General features: G+C 44.9%; 1 protein-coding gene across 3 annotated transcripts in view; it reads left to right on the forward strand.

The window, feature by feature from the left end:
• The first annotated feature begins 1,154 nt into the window (after positions 1 to 1,154).
• The window catches only part of LOC110976208 (uncharacterized), a 48,322-nt gene continuing 23,445 nt past the window's right edge, over positions 1,155 to 26,031 (forward strand). Inside the window, exons 1-21 of one of the 3 annotated variants that reach the window (XM_087139281.1) lie at positions 1,155 to 1,366; positions 1,718 to 1,751; positions 2,453 to 2,926; positions 3,434 to 3,552; positions 4,003 to 4,384; positions 4,854 to 4,977; positions 5,468 to 5,661; positions 8,056 to 8,191; positions 9,056 to 9,288; positions 9,821 to 9,984; positions 10,779 to 11,439; positions 11,816 to 12,006; positions 13,062 to 13,197; positions 13,664 to 14,116; positions 14,598 to 18,380; positions 19,016 to 19,178; positions 19,445 to 19,543; positions 22,160 to 22,353; positions 23,129 to 23,323; positions 24,139 to 24,269; positions 24,863 to 25,076. In XM_087139281.1, coding sequence (XP_086995407.1) covers positions 1,334 to 1,366; positions 1,718 to 1,751; positions 2,453 to 2,926; positions 3,434 to 3,552; positions 4,003 to 4,384; positions 4,854 to 4,977; positions 5,468 to 5,661; positions 8,056 to 8,191; positions 9,056 to 9,288; positions 9,821 to 9,984; positions 10,779 to 11,439; positions 11,816 to 12,006; positions 13,062 to 13,197; positions 13,664 to 14,116; positions 14,598 to 18,380; positions 19,016 to 19,178; positions 19,445 to 19,543; positions 22,160 to 22,353; positions 23,129 to 23,323; positions 24,139 to 24,269; positions 24,863 to 25,076 — 8,113 coding nt within the window. In that variant the 5' untranslated portion in view covers positions 1,155 to 1,333. Of the gene's footprint in view, positions 1,367 to 1,717; positions 1,752 to 2,452; positions 2,927 to 3,433; positions 3,553 to 4,002; positions 4,385 to 4,853; positions 4,978 to 5,467; positions 5,662 to 6,514; positions 6,633 to 6,661; positions 6,879 to 8,055; positions 8,192 to 9,055; positions 9,289 to 9,820; positions 9,985 to 10,778; positions 11,440 to 11,815; positions 12,007 to 13,061; positions 13,198 to 13,663; positions 14,117 to 14,597; positions 18,381 to 19,015; positions 19,179 to 19,444; positions 19,544 to 22,159; positions 22,354 to 23,128; positions 23,324 to 24,138; positions 24,270 to 24,862; positions 25,077 to 26,031 lie in introns of those variants that run through there. The other 2 variants (XM_087139282.1, XM_087139283.1) reach the window with 2 other exon arrangements.

The raw sequence follows: 26,031 nt of genomic DNA on the forward strand, positions 1-26,031 counted from the left end.
TGTAGATCAATGCATCTAATCCTATGTGCAGTGTACGTGCACAGTGGGCATGGTTAAAACTGAAGTGACGTCACACTTACGAACGGGATTAGGACAAGGCAGACTTTTTCGAGACAATCCTGGACAAATCTCGTTGGAACATGCCTCCCCCTCGCCCCCTGTCAGTGTTGCTTCTCATTGGGTAAGTTGGGCCGAATCTTGGTCCAATAAATAAACGCAACATTGAACGGGGGAGAGGGGGATCTTTGCAACGCGCTTCCCACAAGGTGTTCCAACTATTTTGTCCAGGACTGGAGAATGAAAGTCAGTGTCAGGAGAGCGGAGAGCTGGCCTATAGTTTTATCATCGGAGGACTTCTTGGACCGCTGCCAAACAACGAACCTGAATTCCCTCACTAGAGCTATCAGTATATTCTAATGAGGATAATCGTGCGCAGCAACATGCAAATGTCCCGTCGTTGATTGGCGGTTGTCGTTTGCCATTGGCTATTTGCATCGATGTCTTGTGAAACTTGACTATTGTTGGTCATCGATCGCAAAGAAGGCTCCTTGCTTTGTTACCATGCGGCTCAAAAACTTGCTTTGTCTGTCGTCAAAGTTTTTATCGGAAAAGTTAACTTGCATAACTGAAATCCCAACTTCATAACTTGAGATAGGCTATGCGTATCCAGCTGAATAACGTCTTTTCCTAACAGCTGAAATGAAATTTTAACAAACGCTCGAAAGTCAACATTTCTCAAGAACAGAATTCACAATTCTAATCTAAATTTTAGGGTCTTACTTTTCCGAGCCAAGAAAGCGGTACCGAGACAACGAAATTTGTCGGTTTCAGGGACTTGTTTTGCTGCTAACATTTAATTTTTTACGATATTTTTGGTATGTTTTGCAGGCCGATCAATGTCGTATAAACCTGTTAAAACTTGTTTTCGATGGCAATGTTTTGCGACACATCGACAGATTCACGGTAATGTTTTCGAACGCCTTTTATCCACTTTCATAACGCGTGCTATTAATGGCCATTAATGTACGTCACAGAAATCGATACTTGTGGTCAGATCTTTGGGTCTGTCCACTGGGTGGGTTTGGGATCCAAAGTAACAAAGTAATCGATGCAGGCCTCATCAATTATGGAATACGGTGCACGTCCCGTAGAGTTCTGCACAGAAAGATCGCGATAAGAGGAAAGAGCGGACGCCATTTTGAAGAAACTCAGATTTCCTCCTCGTGAGGAGCTGAGAAATGGGCCCGTTTGTCGGGAAATAACTATAAATGATTCGTGATATCAGCGTATAATAATTACGTCATCAGCCGGTTTGTGGATTTGGGCCAGCACAATGAAGTCTACAGCTGCATGGATTGCAATTCTGGTGAGTCAATTTTGAAAAAAAATGCCTGTTTGGTCAAGCAAAATAAGAAGGGGGCATTTATCCTCCAAAAAGAATTTGTTGCTTGTTTGGACCCGTAATTGACAGTATTTTAAGGCTTTTCGTCCATAGTTGGGCTCCATTTTGTCTGAAATAAAAGTCTGTTCCACCTTTTACTGCATTCATCTTTTTCACAGTCAAACTTCCAATGCCTCTTTCGAAGAATCTCAAAACATGTTGGTGTGAGTCGACTGCTGAGAATTTCATAAACATGAGCATTTTCCTGAACAATTCTATCTCTTAAAGATGGTTTTGAAAGGATAAACTGTACTGTTTTGTTGCGTATCCATGCAGGTTTCTTTGCTGGTGATACAGTCCATCTTTGCGGGTATGTATGGCTCATCAGTGCATGAGAAAGAATCAAACGTGGCGTGACTTTTTGTATACCTGTTTCTTAGGGAGTGTACAGTTACTTGCGGACAGATTTCTACCGAAACAATACTGCGCGGCGATTCCAATCCTGTGGTTTCATTTTCGTGACTTGTAGGCCCCAGATTCATCACTTGATTAATTTAATCAAGCGTTATCTCGGACTGTTCAGTTTTGACTTTACATAACTTACGAAAGATTATGCCTCATCTCATCCTTGGCGTCGATCTAAGGGTTTGTGAAAGTCACAATTAGCAGGAATGACAACGAAGGAAAGTTTCAGACGATCATTTTATCCGATATTATTAGCCTACCAGGAGAAGTGAGATAGTTACAAAGGGGCAGGTCCAACTCTAAGGTACGACGGTGACACGTTGGAGCCACATAAAATACGAGTTGATGAAAGACATTCATTTCTAAGTAACTATAGCGTCCTCGACAAATCTGTATTTGCAACAGGAACTGGTCCAGGTTAACCCTGGCGGGGATTTACAGCAGTCAAAAGGAGATCATCAGGCATGTGTTGAAAACTGTAACTCCTAACATCTCCTGTACATTTGCCAGTGCCAAATTCACGTTCGTTACCCTGGTTGCGCACTCTCCAAAATAGGCCGCCCCTCATGAAATCTAACAACTGACTTATACTGTTTTATATAACAGAGGAGCCATACTGTGGCTATACCGAAATGGCCGTGGCGTCCATCAAAGACCGCATTATCTCGGATTCCAATAATCGTCTCTACATCTTCGACTCCACCGAGCTCAGCTGCTACGGCCGCATCAAAGGCTGGGTGTTCTACAGCACGCTCAACCAGCCCTTCAAGCCGGGCGTCTGGCGGAAGACCACGGGCAACTATTTCAAGCTGGTCGGTGAGAACACCGTCTCGGCCAGCAACGCCGGCTACACGTCCGTGGAGGTGCCGGCCAACGAGCGGATCTTGTTCCAGCCGGGGGATATGCTGGGTTTTCGCCACGCCTACCCGGCTCTTCACTATGACTTGAGCTTGGAGTCCGTAACCCTGCGATATGCGGGAATTTCGGATTATTCCACCAACATAGCGGTCGGGTCGGTCTACTCGGTCAGCTCGACGACCAGCAGGGCCTACTCTTTCAAAGCCTACTTCGAAGACGAAAGCAAGTTTAACTTTCTTTTTATTTTAACTTGGCAGCCCACCGATTCAAACAACTCTTATAACTTCGATTATATGTACAATTTTATAACCACCCACACCCACCTGCGTGTCAAAATAATGTGATTGGCAATATGTGAGGCCCCTCCTTGCGCTATGTGGGCGCGGCGAACATGCGTGACCTCTGCACCGCTGGACCTGAAGGGGGGGGGAAGAAATGATTGAAATTTTAGAAAACCAACATAGGTCTGGACAGCTCAGATCGAAGAACGCCTCTACACTTTTCCGAGTGTATGGCAACGGGAATCACATTTCTTTGTTCATACAAAAGTGTTCACATCTGCACAGAAAGAGCAAATCGGATACGATGCATTAAATTACTGACACGATCCTGGATGGCCGTTGACTTTCTTTTAAGCGGGCCACCTGTGCTTTCCTCACATTAATTACTTCTGATGTCTGTTTCTAATAGAGGGATGATACAATTTGACTTATGTACTTTTTCCTGTAGATTTCAGTGTTGACTGTGACCAAGAAATCCACGGTCCCGATCCTAAAAGCCGTTCATCGAACGACGGTGATAATTACATCATGATCATGCACAGCCAACCATTCACCTGCTACGGTCAGGTCAGTATGGAGGAAAATAATTGGTTTTGCCTCAATATTTTAAATGAATTTTTTGGGGGGGTTGCACTATAAGTTTACATTGGTTATTCATAGATATGTTCATCTCTCAGCAATCTAGCATTAACTGGGATTTGATCCAAAGTATGGTTTCTGCAGACAGACGGACGACTTTATTAATTCCCACAGATTTCTGACATTCATGCTGTTGAAGCAGCCTTCTAAATGGGCACAACTTAGTTAACACCGATACTTTAAACCTTAGTTTTAGGCGCCGTAATTTCAATCAACGTGCGCTTGTGAAGGTGGTCTGAAAATAAAACAGGCGTTTTGTGCAATTTTTTTAAAGGTTATTTAAAAAATGTATTATATCAAAATATGAGTGAAGTTCTTTCTGTCGAAGACAATGTTGTAAGACTAAGAAATAAAGTTCTACCGTTACATCTAAAACAGATCAAGGGCTGGAATTTCTGGGCGGCAACCAACGGTGGCTTCAAGGCGGGCGTGTACAAAATAACCAACGACGCCAAGACCACGTTTCGTCTGACGGGAGAAACCGAGATACCCTCCGGCTACGCCAACAATCAGGCCAACACGCACCTGATCGAGAACGAGGCTGAGTGGCTGTACTTTGAGCCTGGGGACGTCATCGGATGGCGGTGGGCGAGCGGCGGATCGCGGATCCGTTGGGGCACCTCCGCGTCGGAAATGATGGACATGCGCTACACTGGCCACTCCAACGACGATTACAACAATTACAAAGTGGGTGACGAGTTCACCGTCGGAAGCAGCTTAGCGAGGGCCTACTCACTCCAAGCGGTCATTTCTCCGATAGGTATGCTACACCTCTGAGATCCGCGGGATGCGCATTGGACCTTTTTTTGTTGATAGAGTCTCTTGAAGTCTTCGCCATCGGAACCCTTTTCCATCCATTATGTCCATTTGATTTGATATTCTTGAATCCGTGTTCTGGTCAGAGTGGTAGGTTCAATTAAATTTGCACCAATAAAAAACCGATCCCATTTGATGCAACTAAAGCCAACTTGATTTATCAGACACGATTGTGAAAATCCCCATATCCCTCTATACTTATAGAGATTACTAACGATGTATGACCGGAACCTCAAGCACAGCCATCGATAACCAATTCTTCGATTTCTTCTTGAATCGGACAAGTAAAGTGATCACGATTTACAAGAGTTGCTTTATCACCGGGGCACGATGCAGTTTGATTTAGAGTGCGATTACTTTCAAGCTACCACTTCTTCATTCTCAAGATCCAACATTTCTCCTTCTCTGAACAGGTTACAAGGGATGTTTCCTGGAGAATTTCGCTGACCGTGAGTTCACCGTGCCGGTGGGCCAGTTCGGCCTAGCGGAGATGACCCCTGAGTTATGTATCGCTCGGTGCGCCAAGAAATCATACACGTGAGTGACATTAGTGAACGAATGATAATTGTGGTGAAAATTGGTGGTTATTCAAAAGGGACAGAATGATAGATGACCGATGATTCAGGCGCTTAAAAGTCATCTGGAAATATCTCCAAGGCAGACGGCAAGTCATTCAGTATTTTCAAAGACATTCTTTCTGTCTGGTGACACACTTAATGTTTTATATCTTTCAAATAGAACAGTTTTATTGACACATCTCTCACAAAAAAAGAGACATCGTTGACCGACGCGAGTATGTTTCCATCGCTTTATGTCCAACTTTTTTTTTAATTTGAATTGATTTTTTAACCTGGATGGATTGAAATTAGAGAACTAGCTTAGTGTGCTAAAAAAAATCTAAAGTTTAAAGTCTCAGTTTTTGCGTAGTTCCCAGTGCCTTTCGGTCTCTTTGATTATATTTTTGTTTGTTGCTTTGTGTAAACTTTCTGAAGGACATTGATGAAATTGTATGCCCTGACTCCAACAGATACGCTGCCGTTCAGGAAGGCTTCCTATGTTTCTGCAGTCAGTCTTACGGGCAGACAGCGATAGGCAACTCGACCGCGTGTGCAGACTTCCCCTGTCCCTCGAAGCCACTCTACAACTGTGGTGGCGTGCTCGCAAATAAGGTCTTTACCACGCGTTTAGTTCTCGTCGGATTTACTCTGGAAGAACTTTGGGGTGAGTTTCTGTCAGTGTTTCCCATTTTCTTTAAATGGGTCAGGTTGAGTCCAGCAGGGTCAGCAGTCGCTTGCATCTGTTCGTGTTTGGAATTTGAGAAATCTGTCTAGTTTCGTATAGACCGTAAAGGGAACAGTTGCTGGTTGCTTCATAGTAAGGATTGTTCCCGTTCTAAAATAAAGAACACGGATGCTTTTCAATGGGATTGGGCGGTGGGGGTTCCTATTTGTTTTGTAATTGAAAGTCCTGACATCTGGGAAACTCCTGTAGGCTTATAAATCAAAATATGATGAAGTTTTGGACGGGTAATGACAATTTGGGAACTCTGGCAAAATTACAATTAGGCCTAAAACTTGAAACATTTTCCATACCTTATACACCAAAGCCTCCATCAGGAATATTCTTTCCTAAAAAATCCCGTCACTCAGTTTACAGGTTGCAATACCCTGATAGATCGTATTTGCATTGAGCAAATAGCAACGTATTGATTTCTTTGTTGGAGCTGTCTGTTTACGCTAACCCAAGTGAGATGCGTTTGAAGATGTAGGTCTCAAAATACAAGAGCTACGGTTAGCCCCCCGGGTAAAAAGTTATTGATTTTTCCTTTTCAACTCTTACTGCTTTGGGTTGGTGCCCGTCGATATTGGGCTGAAGGCCTACGTTTCGGCTGGTTCCGTGAGATATTGAGGCAGATTCTTGCATGAGATGTGTATTAAAAACAAAGCCTTGTATATTGGCACGGGGGAGGGACCCAAAGCAAGCGGGTGGGTGAAGAAGGTCCGTGTGAAGATCTCGTCGGTTTCACTGTGTCTACCGCCCTCTACAAAAACTTGACACTTTCAAAAAATGGCGGCGCCCATGTGTTGCGGAGTTTTACTTTCCAGACGCTACCCAGCCCTGACTACAGACATGATGACAGAACTACCTCTCCGGTAGTCACGGCCTTACACCTCCTTGCGTGCTCAAATAAAGTAGGTACAATAGAGAAGAAAAAGATAGTAAATTAGCTACACTGTCTGGTTGCAACTGCCTGCAGACGTGGCAAAACTCCCGTGCTTCGACAAAGTCCGCTGCGTTCGAGCATGGTTCGAGGGATCGGCATGATCTGATAGAGCGCGGCGGACGACAGACCCCATATCTTCTTCCAAGAGATGCTCCAACTTCATATTTTTGAAGACTCAGGCACGCTGAAATAAGAACCAGTTACAGTTTTAGAGGTGGGAGGAAAACCGCAGAGGAATATTCTGGGTAGGCCTAAATGGTAAACCCACGGAATATCAAGTAGGGCCTACACCAGGCCAATCCACATGCATGACGTGGACTGAGCCGGGAATCAAACCCGGACTGCAGAGGTGGAAGGCGAGGAAAGAACCACTATGCCAACCCGATTCGCCCATGTTGTGGGGGTAGTCAAGTCATGCAAGTCAGCAAATGTTAACATAAACGTTTAATATTGTTCAGTGCAATCTTTGATTAAAACTAAAAAAAAAAGTGTGCAGATTTGAACTTGGGGATTCTAGGCCTACTTGTCTTGTGCAATTTTTATTAGCTTGTGGCTATTTTAATCTGACTGTGCAAGAAGTGTTGCGCACAATCTTTGAATGTGCTCCGTTTTTGTGCCTTGAACTGCAATATTTAAAGGGAGTCATGAGGGTAAGGGACCATAAATGTTGGCAGCCGAATGGTTACAATGAAAACATTTGTGAAACAATTCCATATTCAGATAGCTACCACAATCCTTGAGAAAAAGTTTCTGAAAGAGTTCCAACTTCTATATTTGGCCACCACAAATTTCTTGACCAATGTTTAATATTCAGTTTACAATATCAGTTTTTCCAATAGAGGGCCTCTGTTGAGCGCCCTTCCAGAGAACATGTTTTGTTTTTTAGATTTAATGACAATGAATGCACAAAAGGTTTACTCGAGCCTATCCCAGAGGAACAAAGAAATGCCCTCCAACGTGACGTCATATGCAGGGGGTCAATGAATGGACTTGTCATGCTTGTCTTCAATGAAAACGAGGGGAGGTGACATTGCATGTAATTAGGTTAAGTTGGTGGTGACTGCCTGGGGTCCAGATTTGGAACTCTTGCCTCTTGCTAGTATGCTCCAGACTGAATTGTCCGCTGAAAAGATGATGAAAAATCTGTTCTAACTCGGGATTGGTAATTGTAGATGAATTACACCTCATTTTGTTGCAGTTTTTAGTCAAACCTTTGAAACTTTGAAAGAAAAATGACTTACATGTAGGCCTGTAAAAATTGTGAATGAACGTAAAAGAAAAAAAATGTCACTGCCCCCAGCATCCTAGAGAGACTTCGGGGGGGGGGGGCAACTGTGTTAATTGTTGAATGGACCGAGGTATGATTTTGAGAACCACTTATTCCCCAACAGATTTGGAAGTCTGCTACCAGCCAGTCGACATGGTTGGGAACATCACACGAGGCACCGGTGTGACCTATGACTTCTACTACGGAGATGGGTTCAGCAATCTGGCTTTGTCTGAAGCAGAAACTTCCCACAAGTACAAGTAGGTGTCAATCTCATGTAGGCCTACTGTGAGATTCATGCAGAGAGCCCTCAACCCCTTGCATGTTAATTTTCTTCATTCTGTACCGATGGATGGTACATGTAGAATCTTTTTATCTTAAAAAGATAAGGCTGAAAAAACAACTAGTTTTCACCCTCCCTCACTCCTTCCTGGCCCCATGATTTGAAGCTTTTCCTTTTTAAAAAACTGTCAGTGTCTTTAGACTTTTTTGAAATGATAGCATTCAAGTGAACCAGTTCAGATTTTGGAAAGGCAAAGTCATTTCAGGAAAGACATGATATCACACCAATTTGAACACGGACAGTACGTGTGAGTTGTACAGCTGTGCTGATAAGGCTGACCTTGAACTCGTACGTATTGATGGTCTTTGATAACCTATGAAATGTTAGCCTGCAAACCGCTCACTGACTGGAAAGAACTGAAGTGAATCAATCCAAATTCGTGTAGTACGTCCTGACGTTTCAAACTTGGCAAGTTCCTCTCCTGTGAAGAACTTGCCAAGTTTGAAACGTCAGGATGCACTCTTTTTGATTAACCCTAACTCCCCAGAGTGATTTACTAGGAACCATACCCATTCACACAAATTCCAACACCATATGGTAAACTGTGCACAAAAACTGTTGGACTCTGTTTATTTTGGGTATGTCTGAACCCATGTTAAAGCACAAGCAGTTTAGGGGTACAGTACCCAGTGCCACAAATTCACACACTTTACTGGTGTTCAATTCTGTGTGGTAAGGGAAGGTTAGGGTTAACCTATGATATGCTTCTTTTTTAGCATGTGCTGGTGGGGTACTGAACTGCCTATTGGGAATAAGCATCTACTATTCTCTTTGATTGCAGCAAACCTGGCACATACTCCATCTCTGCGACTGCCACCGACCTGTGGCTGAACAAGGAGAACCAGACCATCAGTGTCACCGTGGAAACCAACATGACGGACGTCCAGGTGGACTGCCCCCTGGCCGTGGAATACGACCACAGATTTGGCTGCGATTTCTACATCTACCAGGGCACCAACCTGAGCGCGACGGTGGATTTTCAAGACGGCCGGGTTGTGACTTTTGTTGCAGAGGGTAAAGATTGCTTTGGAGTGTGTACCGCTTAATTATGGGGAACTTAACCCCAAAGATTGCTAGGGGGCAGTCACACAGGAATTAGGAGCTCGGACAGTGTTCAAGCTGTAAGGAATAAAAGAAAGTCTTGTTACTACACTCACCTGTATTTTACTTCCTAAAAATTGAGTTTTAGTTCTCCCAAACTACCTGTTCTACTTGTATTCTGCCAAAAGGTTTTGGAGGATATTACATAATATAGGTAAGAAAACTGAGGCACAGTTACTGTAAAGTAAATTTACTGCCCAATGGCCATAGATGACCAGATGAGCATGTGGCATTGGTTTCTTGAACAATGGAAGACTTTGTGTGACTTGGGAATGTTAAATTGTAAAGGGAGTTGTTAACTTGCCAGGCTACCTGCCTTCGTAAGCAAACCCTAGGGAGGTTTGCTCTTGTAAAAGCATTGGTCAGCTGTCATGAATATCGCAAGAACTGGTTGGAGTATTTAACTTGCTCTGGGGTCCCTGAAATGATTGTCTATTTCGTGTAGATGCCGCGACACTTTCCTATGGCCAGATGCTTGACCAGGATGAGTCCCTCAACAACCAGCCCACGAGCCGCGTCTACCTCATGATCAATTCGGTGATCCAGCATGATGGCCGCATCGTTGCCTGGGAGATGAATGCAATCACTACAGGCACAGTGACGCTTCAGGTGTGCCCAAAGAGTTGATTTTCTTGTGGTCAATTGTCTAAATTACTCGGCTGTGGCTTGAAATTGTGCATGAGTCTATGGTAATTGCCGCAGCCAGTTCCCATAGAGTGATGTGTAATTTTAAGCCGTAGCCAAGTGATTGGGATGCATCATTCCTTGCAGCCTACTTGACTATGGCTGTGATCAACACTTGTATTTGTTGGAAGCGGCTGCTGGTGCAACCCAGTGGCTTCCACGGGGGCATGTGTTGTTTGCATTCTTCACAGCCACAGCCACTACTTTTGGACGTGGCCGGACAGTGCCTTTATCCAGTAATACGGAACTGCTCATCAGAAATTATTACCGAAAAAACGTGTAATGTGACATCATCTGCAAAATTTTTGTTCAGACTTTTTGAAAAACCCAAATTGAGTGCTGTCACTTACCCGCGTGACCCGACATACATCTGGTTTTGTCACAGGCAGTGACCTCAGTGTAACACCCAAAGTCAGTGGGTAAGCCTTCAAAAATTATGATCAAGGACAAAAAGTATCCGGAATAAAAAGACGACAACCAAACCGGCACAGTTGCTCCCCATTCAGCCATTTGTTTATGTTCATAATTCATGTGTTGTATGTGAAAATAAGCCTGTAGTGCATGACATGCAGTTGCTAACCAAATGCCTATCTCCAGTAGTGGTGGCCAACTGGGGGGAAAGCATGTGGTCACGTGGCACTTTGACATTTTTTGATTGGACGCTATTAGCTAATTGCATTCGTTTTATTATAAACGAGTAATGTGTCCTTTACGTGAAGGTTTACCGGCCGCGCTGCACCAATAATGAGGTGTACTGCCACCGTACAGCAAGCTGCCACAGGCCAAGTGTCAAGTGCCAGGAGCAGGCCAGCATCTGGAGCAAGACCTGTGAGGACGCGGGCCGCTTCAGCTTCAACCGCCGTGACTGCGTCCAGCACTCGGACGGCTCCCTGGAGGGTCACCACGTCTTCAGCGGCCTGCCGCTGGACTATGACTTCCTGTCGGAGATCACCTATAGTCTCTCTGACACAGGTCGCAACTTCCTGACGCTGACCCGCTCGGAGCAGGTGGATGTCCAAGCCGGAGATGTCATTGGCTGGTACAACTCCAACTCGGGCAAGCTGGCCTATCAGTCGGCCGACTCTTCCGCAGACGGCCCTGAGATCCTTCCGAGCACGAGCAACTACGGCAGTCGGCTCTCCGGTGGTTACGTCGCCTACTCCTCCGGTGCATCCTCGCACTCCTACAAGCACGCCCTCAAGGCCCACGTGGTACGCCCCTCCCACCTGCACGTCTTCCACAACTACACCTGGCCGGAGAGCCGCCGGAACATCTCTATCAATGCCAGTAACAACCTGGCCTCTGGCATATGGGACATGCAACAGGAGATCAAGGTCATGGAAAAAGTCTCGCTGTTGTCATTCAATGCCCCCCTTCTAGGTGAGTCCCTTGGTCACACAACGGAATATGTCTTGCAATGTCCAAATTTAACATGACACTGAGTGATTGTCCTTGAAATTTTGAAGTATGCATCTTAGGAGTCTCAGAGTACTCAGAGAAGAAACTGTTCACTGCATGACACAGAAATGGTACGTCTTTCTTAAAGGACTCCTTTAGTAGAGATGATCGTGGACACCTATATTAGAGATTGTCTGTGAAAGTATTTACAAGTGGGCCAAGATAAACATTGTCGACAGTTTGAAAATCACTTCCATAACCACTTGGATATTTTACTTTGACCATTCAATGTCTTTTCAATTGTATGGAAGTGGGGCTGTTCATCATCTGTTCCATTTTTGTGATCTTCACCCTATAGCCGTAGTAACGGAGGAGCAAATCCTCACTGTAAATCCCCACCTCGGCACGGAGGTGACCTACCACTGGTTCTTTGGCAATGGAGACGAGCACGTCACCCAGGAGATGTTCACCAACTACACCTGGATGGATGATGGAGTTTATAACATCACTCTGCGTGCCTACAATGACATCAGCCAGGACATTTATGAAGTGGGTAACTCTCTGATTGAAGGTCCTTAATTGCTTCGGATGTGAAAAACTTCAGTCCACATGGAACAATTTTTGTCAATTTCACACAAAAGTCAAATTGGACAGTGGACACACTGTTACCAACTTCATTATTATTCATAAATGATAACTAAGAGAATTCGTGCAAAAAGTGACGGAAGGAATAATAGTTTCGTTGGCCTTTATTCAACTTTTATTTTTGAAAAACGTCTTTTGGAATTATGAATTATAATTAGGTCAGTACAGAGTAATTAATTTCCTTCCTTGTTTGTGAGGAATTACTATTTGAGGAAGGTCAATCAATGTGGGGCCTTAAAATGTTCATTACAAAGAACATGTTGTTAGTTTCCTGATTTGTTGGGGAATTTCAGAGGATTCAGGAAGGTTCGTAGGAAAAATTTAGTTTAGTTTTAAGTGGAAGAGAAATCTTTTCAGTTTCTAGCTGGTTATAATGTCAAGTATCTCTGCTCAAACGTTTTAGTAAACATTGATAAATACTGCAGACAGTATCCCTATTTAACAATGTGTGACTTGACCGTGTATTAACTTTTGATAATGCCCACCAAGAAGTGATAATGCCTGCTGCATAAATCACTCACTGGCACCTGGATGCAAGACAGTTTAGTCGATTGTGATTGGTCAAGAGTCTGTGTGCATGCGGCTTGCCGTGCGCATGCCAAGTAGGCAATTTGCATAAGGAATATTTCATAAAAATATGTTTGGGAAAATGAAAGTAAAATACTAGAACAAAATTGCTGGAAATGTTTCATATATTGACTTGTTTTCACCCTCTGACTAAAAAGGTATTTATGAATGGGAATAAAGACCAGCTCAGTAGACTGAATGCAGATAACGCCCTCGCCTGTGGCTCAGCCATTAGTCATGTCCATTACCCTGAGCCGGTCATAAATACACGTTTAAGACCAACCAATCGCATATTTATTCCCTTATTGACAAGGGTGTATAAAATTGTTGGCACAGGGCAAAACACCTGATGTACAAATCAGCTCTCACCTGAAATCTTTCTTTCCTCACAGCATTATGTAGTTCTGCAGCATCGCATCCAAGAATTTGAGTGGAAGGACTCGGTTCCCAAGTCGTCCTGGACAGACTACCCCATCACACCCAAGATCTTTGGATCGGAGACTGTCATCAACTTTGGCATGACGCTGGGTAAGTACTTGTAGTCAACAAGACAGTCGGATAAATTCACAGATAGAGAACTACACTTGCACGTGTACGTGCCTGTCAACGGTCTGACTTTGATGTTGTCTCGATGATAGTTAAGGCTCTCAAAAACTTTCAAGCTGGAAAGATTGGTTCCTTTTGAAATTAAGCAAACAGCATCATTTCTGTGGGAGTGCTACTGCTTGGATTTGCTGCGTGAGATGAGGCCTTGTTTCCCGATGTGGCATCTTTAAGAAGCAGTTTAAAGGAGATTGTTACGGTGTATTTCCTAGTTTTTCTCTCATTTTCCTGATTTGAAGGATACTGCACATTTTGTAGAACTTGTTTTTTGCTTCTCAGAGAAAACGGCTGATACAGGTTATGTCTCTGACACGTGACAAGTGAAAGGTTTTACAACGGTCAGTATTAACGAGGGTGCTGAACGATATTGGAATTCTTTTCATTCATGCAGGCACAAATGTGACTTACGAGATTAATATTGGTGACGGCATAGTTCCCACGTTCTTTCTTCGTCACGACGAGGTGCTTGATATTGGCATGCTGCTGTATGAACCACCACCACCCACAACGACGGTCGAGCCTATCTACCAGCTGAACTGCACTTTTGTCCTGGACAACGTCACCGTGGCTGCCACTTTCCCACCCACAGCACCGCCCACCACCCCACCCGTGCTCTTCGACAACGGGACCCTGGGTAACATGACGTTTGGTAACTTGACGTTCGGTAACGAGACGGCCTTCAGCAGCACGACGCCTTTTTACGAAGTGATTCAAACCACCACCCCATCGGCACCCTCAGGCCAGTGGGTGTGCGTCAATGTCACCATCAATGGTAACAATGGCGTGGGACCCATGACGGAGCCAGCACGGAATCTCTCGGATCGTCTTGCAGTTGAATACAATGGTATGCTGACAATGGGACAATTGCTATTTTGACAACTCCTGAATAAGTCTGCATAGTCTAATTGATGGGCCATTGACCATGTGTCATTGGCTCATTCCATATATTCAGCATTGTAGCTGCTGAATACCCCCTATTAAATACACTGCCGAATTACATGTGTGAGCAGTAGGCACGATCACTGCTGTTCAGTGCGCTGTGCTACACAGGCGGTGTAGGTCCTGTCTGGCTTTTCTCACAAACAGAACATTTCAGTTGTCCTTGTTGTCGCAGTGAGAAAGTAAAAGGGTAACTACAACATAAAGAGGATTTATTCAGGGCTGGTATAAAACTGTACTGTGTGAATCTTCAAATTTTGTCAGTTATAAAATGTCTCATCAGTGCCATTGTAGAAAACTAAAAAAGGAAATTTGAACTTTAATCCCTCTTGTCACCCACCTCAAATCCCAGCGATCTTTCTGGTTTTTTTTTTTTTCATTGACAGGTGTTCTGGGAAGTGTCTACACGGTGTACGAGAAAATTGGCTACTATCCTGTCATCGTCAATGCTTCTAACCGGGTCAGCTGGGCCTTACTTGAGTCGATGGCGGTCATCCAGATTGAGATCACCAATTTTCACATCATTGACCCTCCCCCGCTGAAATTTGGCGAGACCCAAATAATCGGGGTCGGCTTTGACACGGGCACTAATTTGTCATTCTCTGGCAGCTTTGCGGGCAATGATCTAGATCTGACCGACCCGTCACTCTATTACATGGATGATGTGAACGGGGAGGGGTACATTGTCATTGGCCCGGAATATTACAGTGACAGAGGGTTTTATGATTTAGAGCTGACCACCTGGAACTTGGTCAGCGGTCCAATTACGGATATAGTGCAAGTCCAAGTGGAGTTTGCCATTACAGATTTCCAGATGGAGGTGTCCGAGATGTACATTGTGCCCTATACGACCATCTCCATTAGATTTGACATGGAGATCGGCTCCGATCTGACGATGGTCATGGACACTGATGATGGCTGGTCCAAGACCTTCCAGGACATTGAGATGAAGCGGCCGGATGGGGACCATTACATTCAGTGGCATGAGTTTGGAGTCGCCCGGGATTACAACATAACCATTCACGCGACAAGCGCCGTCAGCGACGAGTTGATCTGGATTGAAATTAAGGTCCAGAATCCGGTGGTCGATCTGTCTATGACTGTGTACACGCCTGGTGTGATCCCTTACATGGAGATAGGTACCATCCGCTATGAGTACCTGTTCTATGGGGACCAGTCCATGCCCCCTACCGATGCCACCGTTGAGTACTACCTGGCAAAGGGGATTGAGCCTGTGGAAGACTTCCCGATTGCCGAGACAAACCCCGTCGTGCATAACCTGTCCCTTGCCGTGCATGGCCCGTACTCCACCTTTGTGAACATCTCCAACCTGGTGAGCTGGATGAACTTCACCCAGGAGATTGAAATGGAGAAGCCCATTCTTGGCCTGATTGTGACCTGCAAACAACTCCACATCAGGGTCGGTTCGAAGGCAGTGCTCACGGCCACCATTGATTGGGGCTCCCGCGTCAGGTGGAGGTGGTACTTCCAGGATTCTGACGAACCAGTAGAGCTAGGGATCGTGGCCCCCAGGACTCGCAGGCACCCCTATAAACAACCAGGCACATATTACGTCTCAGTAGTGGCTTACAATCTTCTGGGAGAGGTAGAGTACACCATACCTGAACCAGTGAAAGTCCAGTATCCAGTCCAGGGCATGGAGTGGATCGGCCGGAGGCTAAGTCGCCTGTATGTAGCCAACATCTATGTTGGTGTACCCTTTCATCTCCTAATTGTCAAAACTGTCCCTTTCCCTACCGAAGCATCCTATGAGATTGACTTTGGAGACGGCCAGACCATCCCTGCTCGAGAGCTGAACATGGACAGGGCTGATAGTTCTAAGGACACTGACACGCAGTACCACGTCGTGAGCGAGACCCACTACTATGACACTTGGGGCCACTACAATGTCACCATCCGCATTTGGAATCTTGTCAGCGATGTGACCCTCCTCTATGACATCTGGATCTACGAGACTATCACCCAACTGCAGAAGGAGGTCAATTACAATGAGCTCATCATCGATGGAGACTACTCTACAGGCAACGAGACGTTTGACCAGGAAGGATTTGATGTCGGCAAGAACTACTTCAGGTTGGAAGAGGCCATCGTTGTCAAGGCAACCATGGCATCTGGCACTGGGCTCACCTACACCTGGGACTTTGGCGATTTGTTTTTCGAGCCTCCACCCACCACACCTGGCCCCACTTATGGGCCCACGACTATGGAACCGACCACACTACCCCTCACCACCTACCCCGCAACGACTCTACCTCCGAACTGCACGTACACCATAGAGGAGTGGGCGGGCAATGTTGTGGATGAACTGACTCTGGAAGATGAGGCCAAAATTGAAGTGATGAATGCCTCCCTGATACCAAACTGCTCCTATCAGGAGGTAATGGTCAACGTCTCCATGATTCTGAATGGGACTTGGTTGAACTCCACAGATGAGAGCGGCACCGATATGTACTGTGTCATGGTGAACAATACTGATACAAATAGCACCTTAATGGGTATGTGGAACTCCTCTGATGCTGTGATCAACACAACATCCATCTACTGTGTCAAAAACACCACCAACACCACCGGCCCGATATATGAGCTAGTCTGCGACGACGTCACTCCGGTAGTCCTACTAACCCAGAGGGACTTGTGTGAGAAATACGATAATTTTATCGGCGATCTGCTGTACAACCGAACCTTTGAAGGAGTCCAGAATTTCACCAATGTGACTCATTTTGAGTTGACGCGTCCTGAAAATGACACATCCCTTCAAAATGTCAATTTGATGGAGCTTGTGGATGAGCTGAAGGAATATTTTTGTTTGAATTTAGATGTCCTGTCCAGCATCGGTGAATACCTCCTCCGCAATAACTTCACCACTACTCCTTCCCTCTGTCCCCCTCCGGAGCCCACACGGCCCCCCACAACAGAGGGTGTGACCACCCCTACCCCACCCACTGAACCACCCACAACGTTGCCCCCTTACGTTGTCAGGACTACCGAACCGCGGGCCATCTGGTGGTACACCAAAAAAGGTGTGTACACCATCACGCTGAATGTCTCCAACCCTGTGCACTGGGTGGTCGTGGAGAAGACCATCGTGGTCCAGCGTGGCATCTTTGACATGGTGCTTACCGACCACGGGCCTCGCGCCCGGAACACGACCATCGAATTTGAGCTAGACACTGGCAACGCTGGCACGGATGTGTGCTACTATGTGGACTTCCGTGACAAGCAGTCAGAGATCAACCAAATTGCCTTCTGGGGGCATCGTCGGACTTGTGAGGATCGTTATGCTGAGGAGTTCCAGAGCCCCTTTCTCCGATTCACAGAAGTCAGCAATGCCTACCTAGAAGGGCTCCTTCTTGCAGGGAGGTCTCCCAACATCACTCTCAGCAACATCTTCCAGTCAGTCAATGCCTTCAGAATAATTGTCCGGGCCCACAACAAGGTTTCTGAACAGACGGTCACCTTGCGGACTGCTGTGACCAAAGGCCCCTGCTTCTATCCTGAAGTCAATGTCAGAGATAACAATGGTTGCGATCAATATTATCCCTTCTGTGACAGTGATGGCCACCGAGAGTACTTTGCATCTAAGGATGTGTACGTCTACTCCTATGTAAAGATTAACTGCACCTCAACTCCGTACACCATGTACACCTGGAGGGCATTCTCCATTGACGACAACAATGGCGTGGAGACAGAAATCTTTGACTTGGGGGACACTGAGATGGCTGGTTTTACCCGCCGAGAGCTGGCAGTAAAGAAATTTGTCCTCCCATACGGCCTGTATCGCTTCGAACTCAATGTCTCCATGTGGGGAGAGCGTGGGGTCGAGTCCATCGACTCCACCACCATCCGAGTGGTTCCCACCCCGCTGGTTGTCAGGATTGGGGGAGGGTCGGAGCGCATCATTCGTTGGAATGACCAGGCACCAGTTGACGGATACTCAGAGACGTTAGATCCGGACGTGGACCCCAGCGACCGTTCTGGCTTACGCTACGTCTGGATGTGCCGCCGGCAACATGAAACCTATCAGGAGTGGAACGACGACTATACAGTAATGCTGAAAGAGGGTGGAGTCAACGCCTCCTACATCCACGAGAAGGGCGACCTAGGGGGGTGCTTTGGACGATATGGGTATGACGCTTCAGGATATGGAGGTGAGTCCATTTCATCAAGACAGCCAATGAAGTTTGCACTTTATCTCAGCGTGGCAAAGGATCTCTGAGCAGCCACATAATTGTTGATTTGATTCACGTGCCTTCTGCACCTCGTGCGAAAGATAATAATAAACTTGCTCTGTCAAATCCACATGTAGATATGCATGTACAATGCATAAATACTCTTCCTGTAGCAAATTAAGGTTTGTAATGTACTTTCAGTGTTAAATCAAAGATTTTGTTTATTGCTAAGAAGATTTATACTGGCCCTGTTAACCCTTCACCCCAGCAACCCTTGACAGCCGCGGCTTTGTGTTAGGATTAGTGCATACCACACATACACTCTATTCATCATGCACCTGCGGTTTCAATGTGGGCCTGCTGCTGGACAGAGCTTTGCATACTGGGCATACCACAGCCCAGCAGTCACAGTCAAAAGAAGCCCGGCGTTCAGGGGTTAAAAAAATATGAGCTATTTGGAAATGTTGAAAGTCCTGACCATGCAGCAACACATCAGAATGAGGATATCAAATCCAATGTAAGCTCTTTGAAGCCAGTTTCTCTTCTATATCAAATTTGAAATGCAATATTTTAGTTGTTAGATTAAGTTTGTTACGTTCCATTCGTTTGTGTAGGCATGTTGAACGTGACGTCAGGTACCATGGTGATGGACACATATTACATGCATGAGCAGATGGTCTATGAGTTGAAACTGATTGTATTCAAGGACACCAGGCAGGCTGAATTCACGCAGGTGTTATATGTAGCCACCGGTTCCCCGCCACGCATGGAGATCAGGTATTTAATGTCATTCTGCTGCAGAAATCTTACCTCTGTAGGAAAACACCAACAGAAATTGTTTTCAAATCTTTAAAAGGACCTCAAGCTTCATTTAAAGTAATACCCGGCTGAGCACCATCTCCAACAATAATCCTGCCTATTCCTGCAAAATCTGCAAGTCTATGGGAATTTGATAGATCTAGGAAGGGAATTGGGTTGAGGTTAAGTACTCATTCGATTTGCTGCAATGTAGATAATTCTTCCCACATACTCTCCCACGACAGCTGTAAGACCAACTGCAAGACCAAACTGAACCCCACCAGCCGTTTTGCCTTGGAGTCGAGGAACTTGGATTACAGACGAGGCATGATCCTCTATTACAGGTAATATGCAAAAGGTTTATGGCATTTTTGATACCAGTTCTTAAACTGGAGGCATGCAGCATTTTTGCAAGTAACAGCGCCCTGCTCTTCAAAGAGGTATGTTTAGGCACACAAGTGCGGTACCACCGCAGTTTCTAATTGTGGTTGCGGAGTGGCCTATTAACACAATGGCAGTAATTTTCAAGAGAGAAATGTTGCCATTGAGAGCTCTCATGATGTGCCATCGCTGTGAGCAGGTCTTTGTCTATGGGGAAAGCTTTCAGTCTGATTGTAAACATTCAACCACTCAACCACTGCCCTGATAGAACTTCACCAGCAGACCTTGGCTGACCCGGAAACTCCTCACTCTTCTGAAACAAAACAGACGTTGTTGGGCTTTTCTTACCAAGAAATCAACGTGGGTTATCTATTTCAGATCGTTAGTCATATGTACGCGTAAAAATCTAAAGGAGTCAACCCTTTCTACCTCAGATCCATGGATACACAGTGGTTGAATGTTACTGGGATTTCTTCTGAAGTCAATAATGATCTCCTTGGTCTTTTCAACATTCATCTGTAACTCATTGTCGTAACACCATTGAACTAAATGGTTGACTTCATCACGATAAGATGATTCATCATCTAAAATGCAACCGCCAAGTGTTGTATCATCTGCATATTTCACCATAAAATTGTCATCAGAGTGAGTATCGCAATCATGGATGAACAGTGAGCACAGCGTAGGCGAGAGAATGCAGCCTTGTGGTGTTCCTGTATTCAAGACAAGTGATTTAGAAAGATGATGTCTTATCCTTACCCTTTGTGAACGATCCAATAAAAAATCTAAAATCCACTGACAAATTGAAGGATTAAGATTCAAATGTCTAAGCTTATCATAAAGTTTAAAAGGTGTGATAGTATTAAAAGCCGAAGTGTAATCCACGAATAAAAGTCTACAGGAGTTAGGAGTATTCTTGTCGAGGAATTGTGACACTTTAAGTACAGGCCAAGCTATTGCATCATCAACTGATCTGTTTGCCTCATAGGCAAATTGAAAAGGATCCAATTTTGGCGACATCTGTGACTGAATGAAGCCCTTAACTAAAGATTCCATACATTTCATAACAACAGAGGTCAGAGCTATTGGACGGAAGTCATTAAGACAAGTAGTTGGCGATCATTTAGGCACAGGGATGATAATGGATTTTTAAAAAACATTAGGCACATGACTAGTTACCAATGAGCAGTTGAATAGTTTACATAGAATATTGCACAACTCGATTTTACAAGACCGCAAAAGGCGTGGTCTTAAACCATCTGGTCCAGGTGCTTTTTTGGCTTTTAGTTGACCTAATACCCGACAAGTGTCTTCAAGCGTAATCACAAATGGTGGAGATAGTGATACATTCGGAATTGGTAAATTGACCTTCGGACGATCAAAACGTGCATAAAACTCGTTCAGCTTTATCTGGAAGGGTTGCATTGTCCTCCGGTGTTTGTCTCAGCTTAGGTTTAATCCCTGTGATGTTACTGAAGCCTCTCCATAGGTTTTTGGAGTTGGTGACAGAGATATCATCCTCCAGTTTATCGCCTTACCTTAACTTCGCGTCTCTAATTGCCTTGTGAAGATCATACTTGGCCTTCTTAATGGATGAAGCATCACCGGATCTAAAAGCCTCTTCTTTGGCGAGAAGATGGGTACGCACAGTCCAGAATCTCTTCACCGCTGACTTACAAATACACAAATCCTCACAGAATGTAATGTAATCAACCATGACCTCAGCAAATTCATCAAGGTCGGAGGAATTCTGAACATCCCAGTCAGTGCATGCAAAACAGCCCGGAGTCATTTAACAGCCGCATCTGCCCACTTGGAGACATAGTGCACTTTTGGTTTGTCCTGCTTCAGTTGCTGACGGTATGCAGGAATATAGGTGCACCATGTTGTGACCTGAGGTTTCATGCAAGTACTGTGTTTTAATAATAACACCTGTGGTACACTATACTGTACTTACACAGCACTTTCCATCGTACATGTACCGACAATTTCAAAGTGCTTCACAGAACGCTCTTTTGTTTACAAACATTGACTGCCATTTTGTATGGACGGCCAAAGCTTGTAGGAAATCCAGTCTTGGTTGGCAACAATTTCTGCCTTAAAATGCACATTTTGCATTATGGTTTGTAAATTGGGAGACATTCCCGTTTAGCAGTTATACATGTATTTACATACAAGTGTTTACCATTTAGCATTTTAATATTTGCATAATTTTTTAACACTTTAGAACCGATTGTTGTGATTTTGTAACATGGCTAGTCATAATTTTGCTAACCATGGTTGACAGAAACGCTGCTTGTGATGTAGACAAAAGAAAGGTCAATAGTTACTTCCCATTCATCGGTCACTGTTCACCCACATGTTGTCTCTGCCTTCACAGATACCCATTTGTACTCCTGGATGGAAAGAGGCAAGGAGTAAAGTGACTTGCCCAAGGTCACTACATATAACCCGCTGTGGGACTCGAACCTCTGACCATGGATTAAGCGTCAGCAATCCCATCACTGAGCAATATGTCTTATTACCTCTTTGGGGTCATGGTTTGTGATTACCTCATCCCGTTTCTCTCCGCGCAACAGATGGGAGATCTACGAGGCTGTCTCTGACGGCGTGGCCACAAGTCTGGAGGTGGTAGACCGGGGGCAGTGGCTGTCCTTCTCGGGGACAGGAGACGACATGGCTAATCTGGCCATCGATGCCGGCTTCTTCAAGGACGAGTCCGCCTACCGCATTCGCATTTACTGCGACCGGTCTCCCGATTTCACAAACTATGGTAAGTTTACAAGCATGAGTTGGAAATTTCATTTGGAAGATCGCTGTACACTGTTTTTCAAACAAGTACACTAGTAAAGGAGAAATATTAAGTGTTAAATTTGGCTTCTCTGCTTTGTCACTTCATTGTAACAGTCAAGATGTCAAAAGACCTTATTTGTTTGGGAATGTTATTTTCCAAAAATGACTGGCTGATTGAGGGCAACACTGTAGTAAAAAGTTCTGTCAGGGAACTGTTTAACAAGCGTAGAATCTTTTGAATGTCTTCACTTTTTGGCCTCCACGTACCAAGCAGAGGCTGCGTCCAAATCAGTTGTCTAGAGCTTGGTCTAGGTCTTCACTCCATTGAAAATATGCAGAGACGTGCAGAGTGTCGATGTAAGTGTAGCCTTGGAAGTCCGTTTTGCACACGGCCTTAGCCAGTGACTGGTCTCACTCTCTGTAGCGAGAGATATTGAGCATGTATTTCCAGTTGGCACTCTCAAGCAGCTGTCCACAGAGAGCAGTGTCGTAGTTGAAACCTCATCTTAAGATCATCATGCGACTATCACGAGACATCATCAAGTCTGAATTCAAGTCACAACAAGCTACTCACTACTGCAACAGAAACATTCCTTCACCATTGTTCATGCTGTTGTGACTAGTCTTGTGACTGGTCTTGTGACTGGCCGTTTTGTGATAGTTTCGACTACAACCCCACCACAGAGGGGCTGCCATCAGCTCATAGCATCTTCTATGTTGACTACATTATGGTCTTGCTCGTCTCTGTTACCAAGGCATGGCTTCCTTGGACCTGATCACCAATGAACGGCCCATCGTGGGCAACTGCAGCGTGGTGCCGGAGAACGGCACAGCCTTGGAGACGGAGTTCAACATCTTCTGCAACGACTGGATTGACCCTGACCTGCCCCTCACCTTCCGCTACGCCCAGCGACTCCTACCCACCGAATCCTGGACCTGGATGTACAGTGGTATGTTTACAAGAGCAGACTTCTGCCAACTTGCTTGTTTTGGTAAAAGTTGCCCAGTGGTCGTGGGCGGTAGTTTAAAGTGACCATTGTAGAGACGAGTTGTGCAGAGATAGAGTGCTGTGTGCACTGAGGCTTACATGTAATGGATCAGCTAATTTCTACCATTGTTTGAATTTCCTATGTTGAAGTACTTTACAAAGCTTAGCTGTGGCTTCACGGTTACGTGCCTGTTTATAGCATTATATGTGAGAATTTTCATCAGATGGCCGCGATGGCCGTGGATACAGTATCGCTGGATAGGCCAGGTGGTAAGCAGTCTGATCATTACTGTACATAGGGAGTGTCTATGGCAGGTCGTTCTGAGTAATCCTAATGCAGTACTTTCCACCATTGAAGGCGGCTGTTGGGAATGTCCGGTGACAAGGTGACCAGATTTGCCTATTGGTTGGCTGGCATGTCAGACCCCAACTTTTCCTTAAGCCTTCAAGGGCTGACGAGCACATACACATTCCAGAAAATCTAGAAGCCGAGTGTGTGTTGAATTTGATCTTGACTGCTGTGCTCAAACATCGCTCCATGGCGGAGCCTCACAGTTTGGCAAGTGTACAAGATTGTGGTGAAAAACACCATGCGGCCATTGCACTAACCGCCAAGAGTGAAATTTCCTGGCATTTGGCTGTTTTTGCTGAGTTAGATAATCAATATTGCCATTGTGAAGTTTGGGTTTGTGGCCAGAATAATACATGTGTACGGTCAGCTAGTGGTTTAACATTGATTTCTAAAGTGTTGTATCCTTCTGTTCTTTCTTTGCTCAGGAGAGAAGCCGTACATGGACGTGCCGTCTATTTTCCCCCAGGGCTATGAGAGTGAGGATTTTTACGTGTACATCCTTGTCAGGGTGGATGATTACATCGGCTCGTATTCTGACCTTGAGCTCAGGGTTCAGGTGAGCATGAGTTTTCACTTTTGGAACTACATCTGCAGGTTTCTGCGGGTTCAGTTCTGTGACCAGCTTCGTCATGAAACAAAAAAGTAGAAGTTAAGAACAGAAAGGGGATAAGGGAGATCCAACACAATGCACTAAAAGGGAATCAAGACGAAATGTAACTGCTGACCCAATTGAAGTCTCTGCTTTGGAGAGTTTCAGGATCTTATTGGTTCTGATGCTTAAGAGGAATGCCATCTTTGCTGACAGCGTTTCTGCTCCGTGCATGAGCACGAGGGGTATAGTAATTGAGAACAAAACTTGCATTTTTTTGGCGATGGTAAAGTTTTTGTTTTTCAGTGTGTCTCCTTTCTGGTTTAGCTTTGTCACAGCTGGTTATTTTAGTAAGCAAAATTACTCCTTAAACTCTTACAGTGAACTGAATTGTAGGGTTATAATTTAAAAAAAAAATGCCTCTTACGAAATTCTATGGAAGCAGAAAGAGATGCTTGGTGTGTTTGATGAGATTTTCTTGTGTAAAACTTAAAGCAGACAGAGATCTTCTACCGTATGATTCATGGAATCTATTTGTTGCCCTCGTGTTTGTTTTGTAGGTTGTCGCTCCAGCCCTGAGCGGCGCCGACATGACAGAGAAGCTGAAGAACCTGACGTCCGGCGAGGGCAGCGTCATGTCAGAAATGATCTCGTCCGGCGATGCCGGCGGGGCCGCAAACATTGTCGCTGCATGTGCCGGCATGCTGAACATTGCTGCCAGCAACGCCGCCGCTACCATGGCTACAACCGTCGCCACCCACACGGCCACCACAGGTGAGGAAAAACAGTAATATAAGTGGAGATGTATTAAGTGCATGTATCTATTACTAATGGTACTGAAGATGCCAGGTTGTTGCTGTCCCTGCTTACTTGGCTTCAAAACAGTTTTAAAATCCATCTCAGCTTACTGGGGAGTATGCAGTAGAGACAGAAGAAATGGATATGCCGAAGAAATAGGAAAGTTGATGGAATAACTAGATTCCTTTGAAGTGATTGACGAGTATAATGACTCCAGAGTGATGACAAGCTGAGAGAATTTAGTTTTACTGAAATGACTTTTCAAAATTGTCATTATCAAACTGCTGAATTTGAACAGTGCAAACTTGACTTTCTTCTTTTTGAAAGAGAATATTGATCACAAAAAACAAATCACAGCTTTTGTTGAATCTTTGTTTCGTGAGCGAAAAACAGAGGCGTAAAAATGTCGGTGTCATTTTATGTTTTACTGTGGGAATTATAAATTCAGACTAGGAGAATGCTTTATTGATGGACTTGTAAGCGTGCAATTAAATGACCTTTTTTCCTGCCAGAGTTTCACATGAAACAGAAAATGGTTTGGCCAGTGGGAAAACCTTACGGTCAACATAACAAGAGAATTGATAACTATAACGAGAATTTATTATCTCGTAAGCTTGTACCTAGTATCGATTCGAATTGGTAGTACCTAATTATTTTATGTCATGTTAAATTATTGTTCCTTATCTGCCTTGAGCAGAAGCAGCCCCCCATGGGTTGAAAAGAGCCATGTTGGTGGGGAGTGTTCAGTTTATCGGTAGCGACATAACTGAAATGCATGCATTTCATGGTCGTTTTTGAACCAGTGAAGTACAGTTCCCACCAAAGGAGCCTCTGTTGCAAGGAAAATTGTACCTTCTCTTGGTTTGCCCGGTGCCCATTCCCTCCCTTGGCCAGTGCAATTATTATTTGGGTTGGAGTGAACCAATGACCC

Source organism: Acanthaster planci, linkage group LG07 (assembly GCF_054643075.1).
Source record: "Acanthaster planci isolate LZ-2023a linkage group LG07, COTS_SCS, whole genome shotgun sequence".
Lineage (NCBI taxonomy): Eukaryota > Metazoa > Echinodermata > Asteroidea > Valvatida > Acanthasteridae > Acanthaster > Acanthaster planci.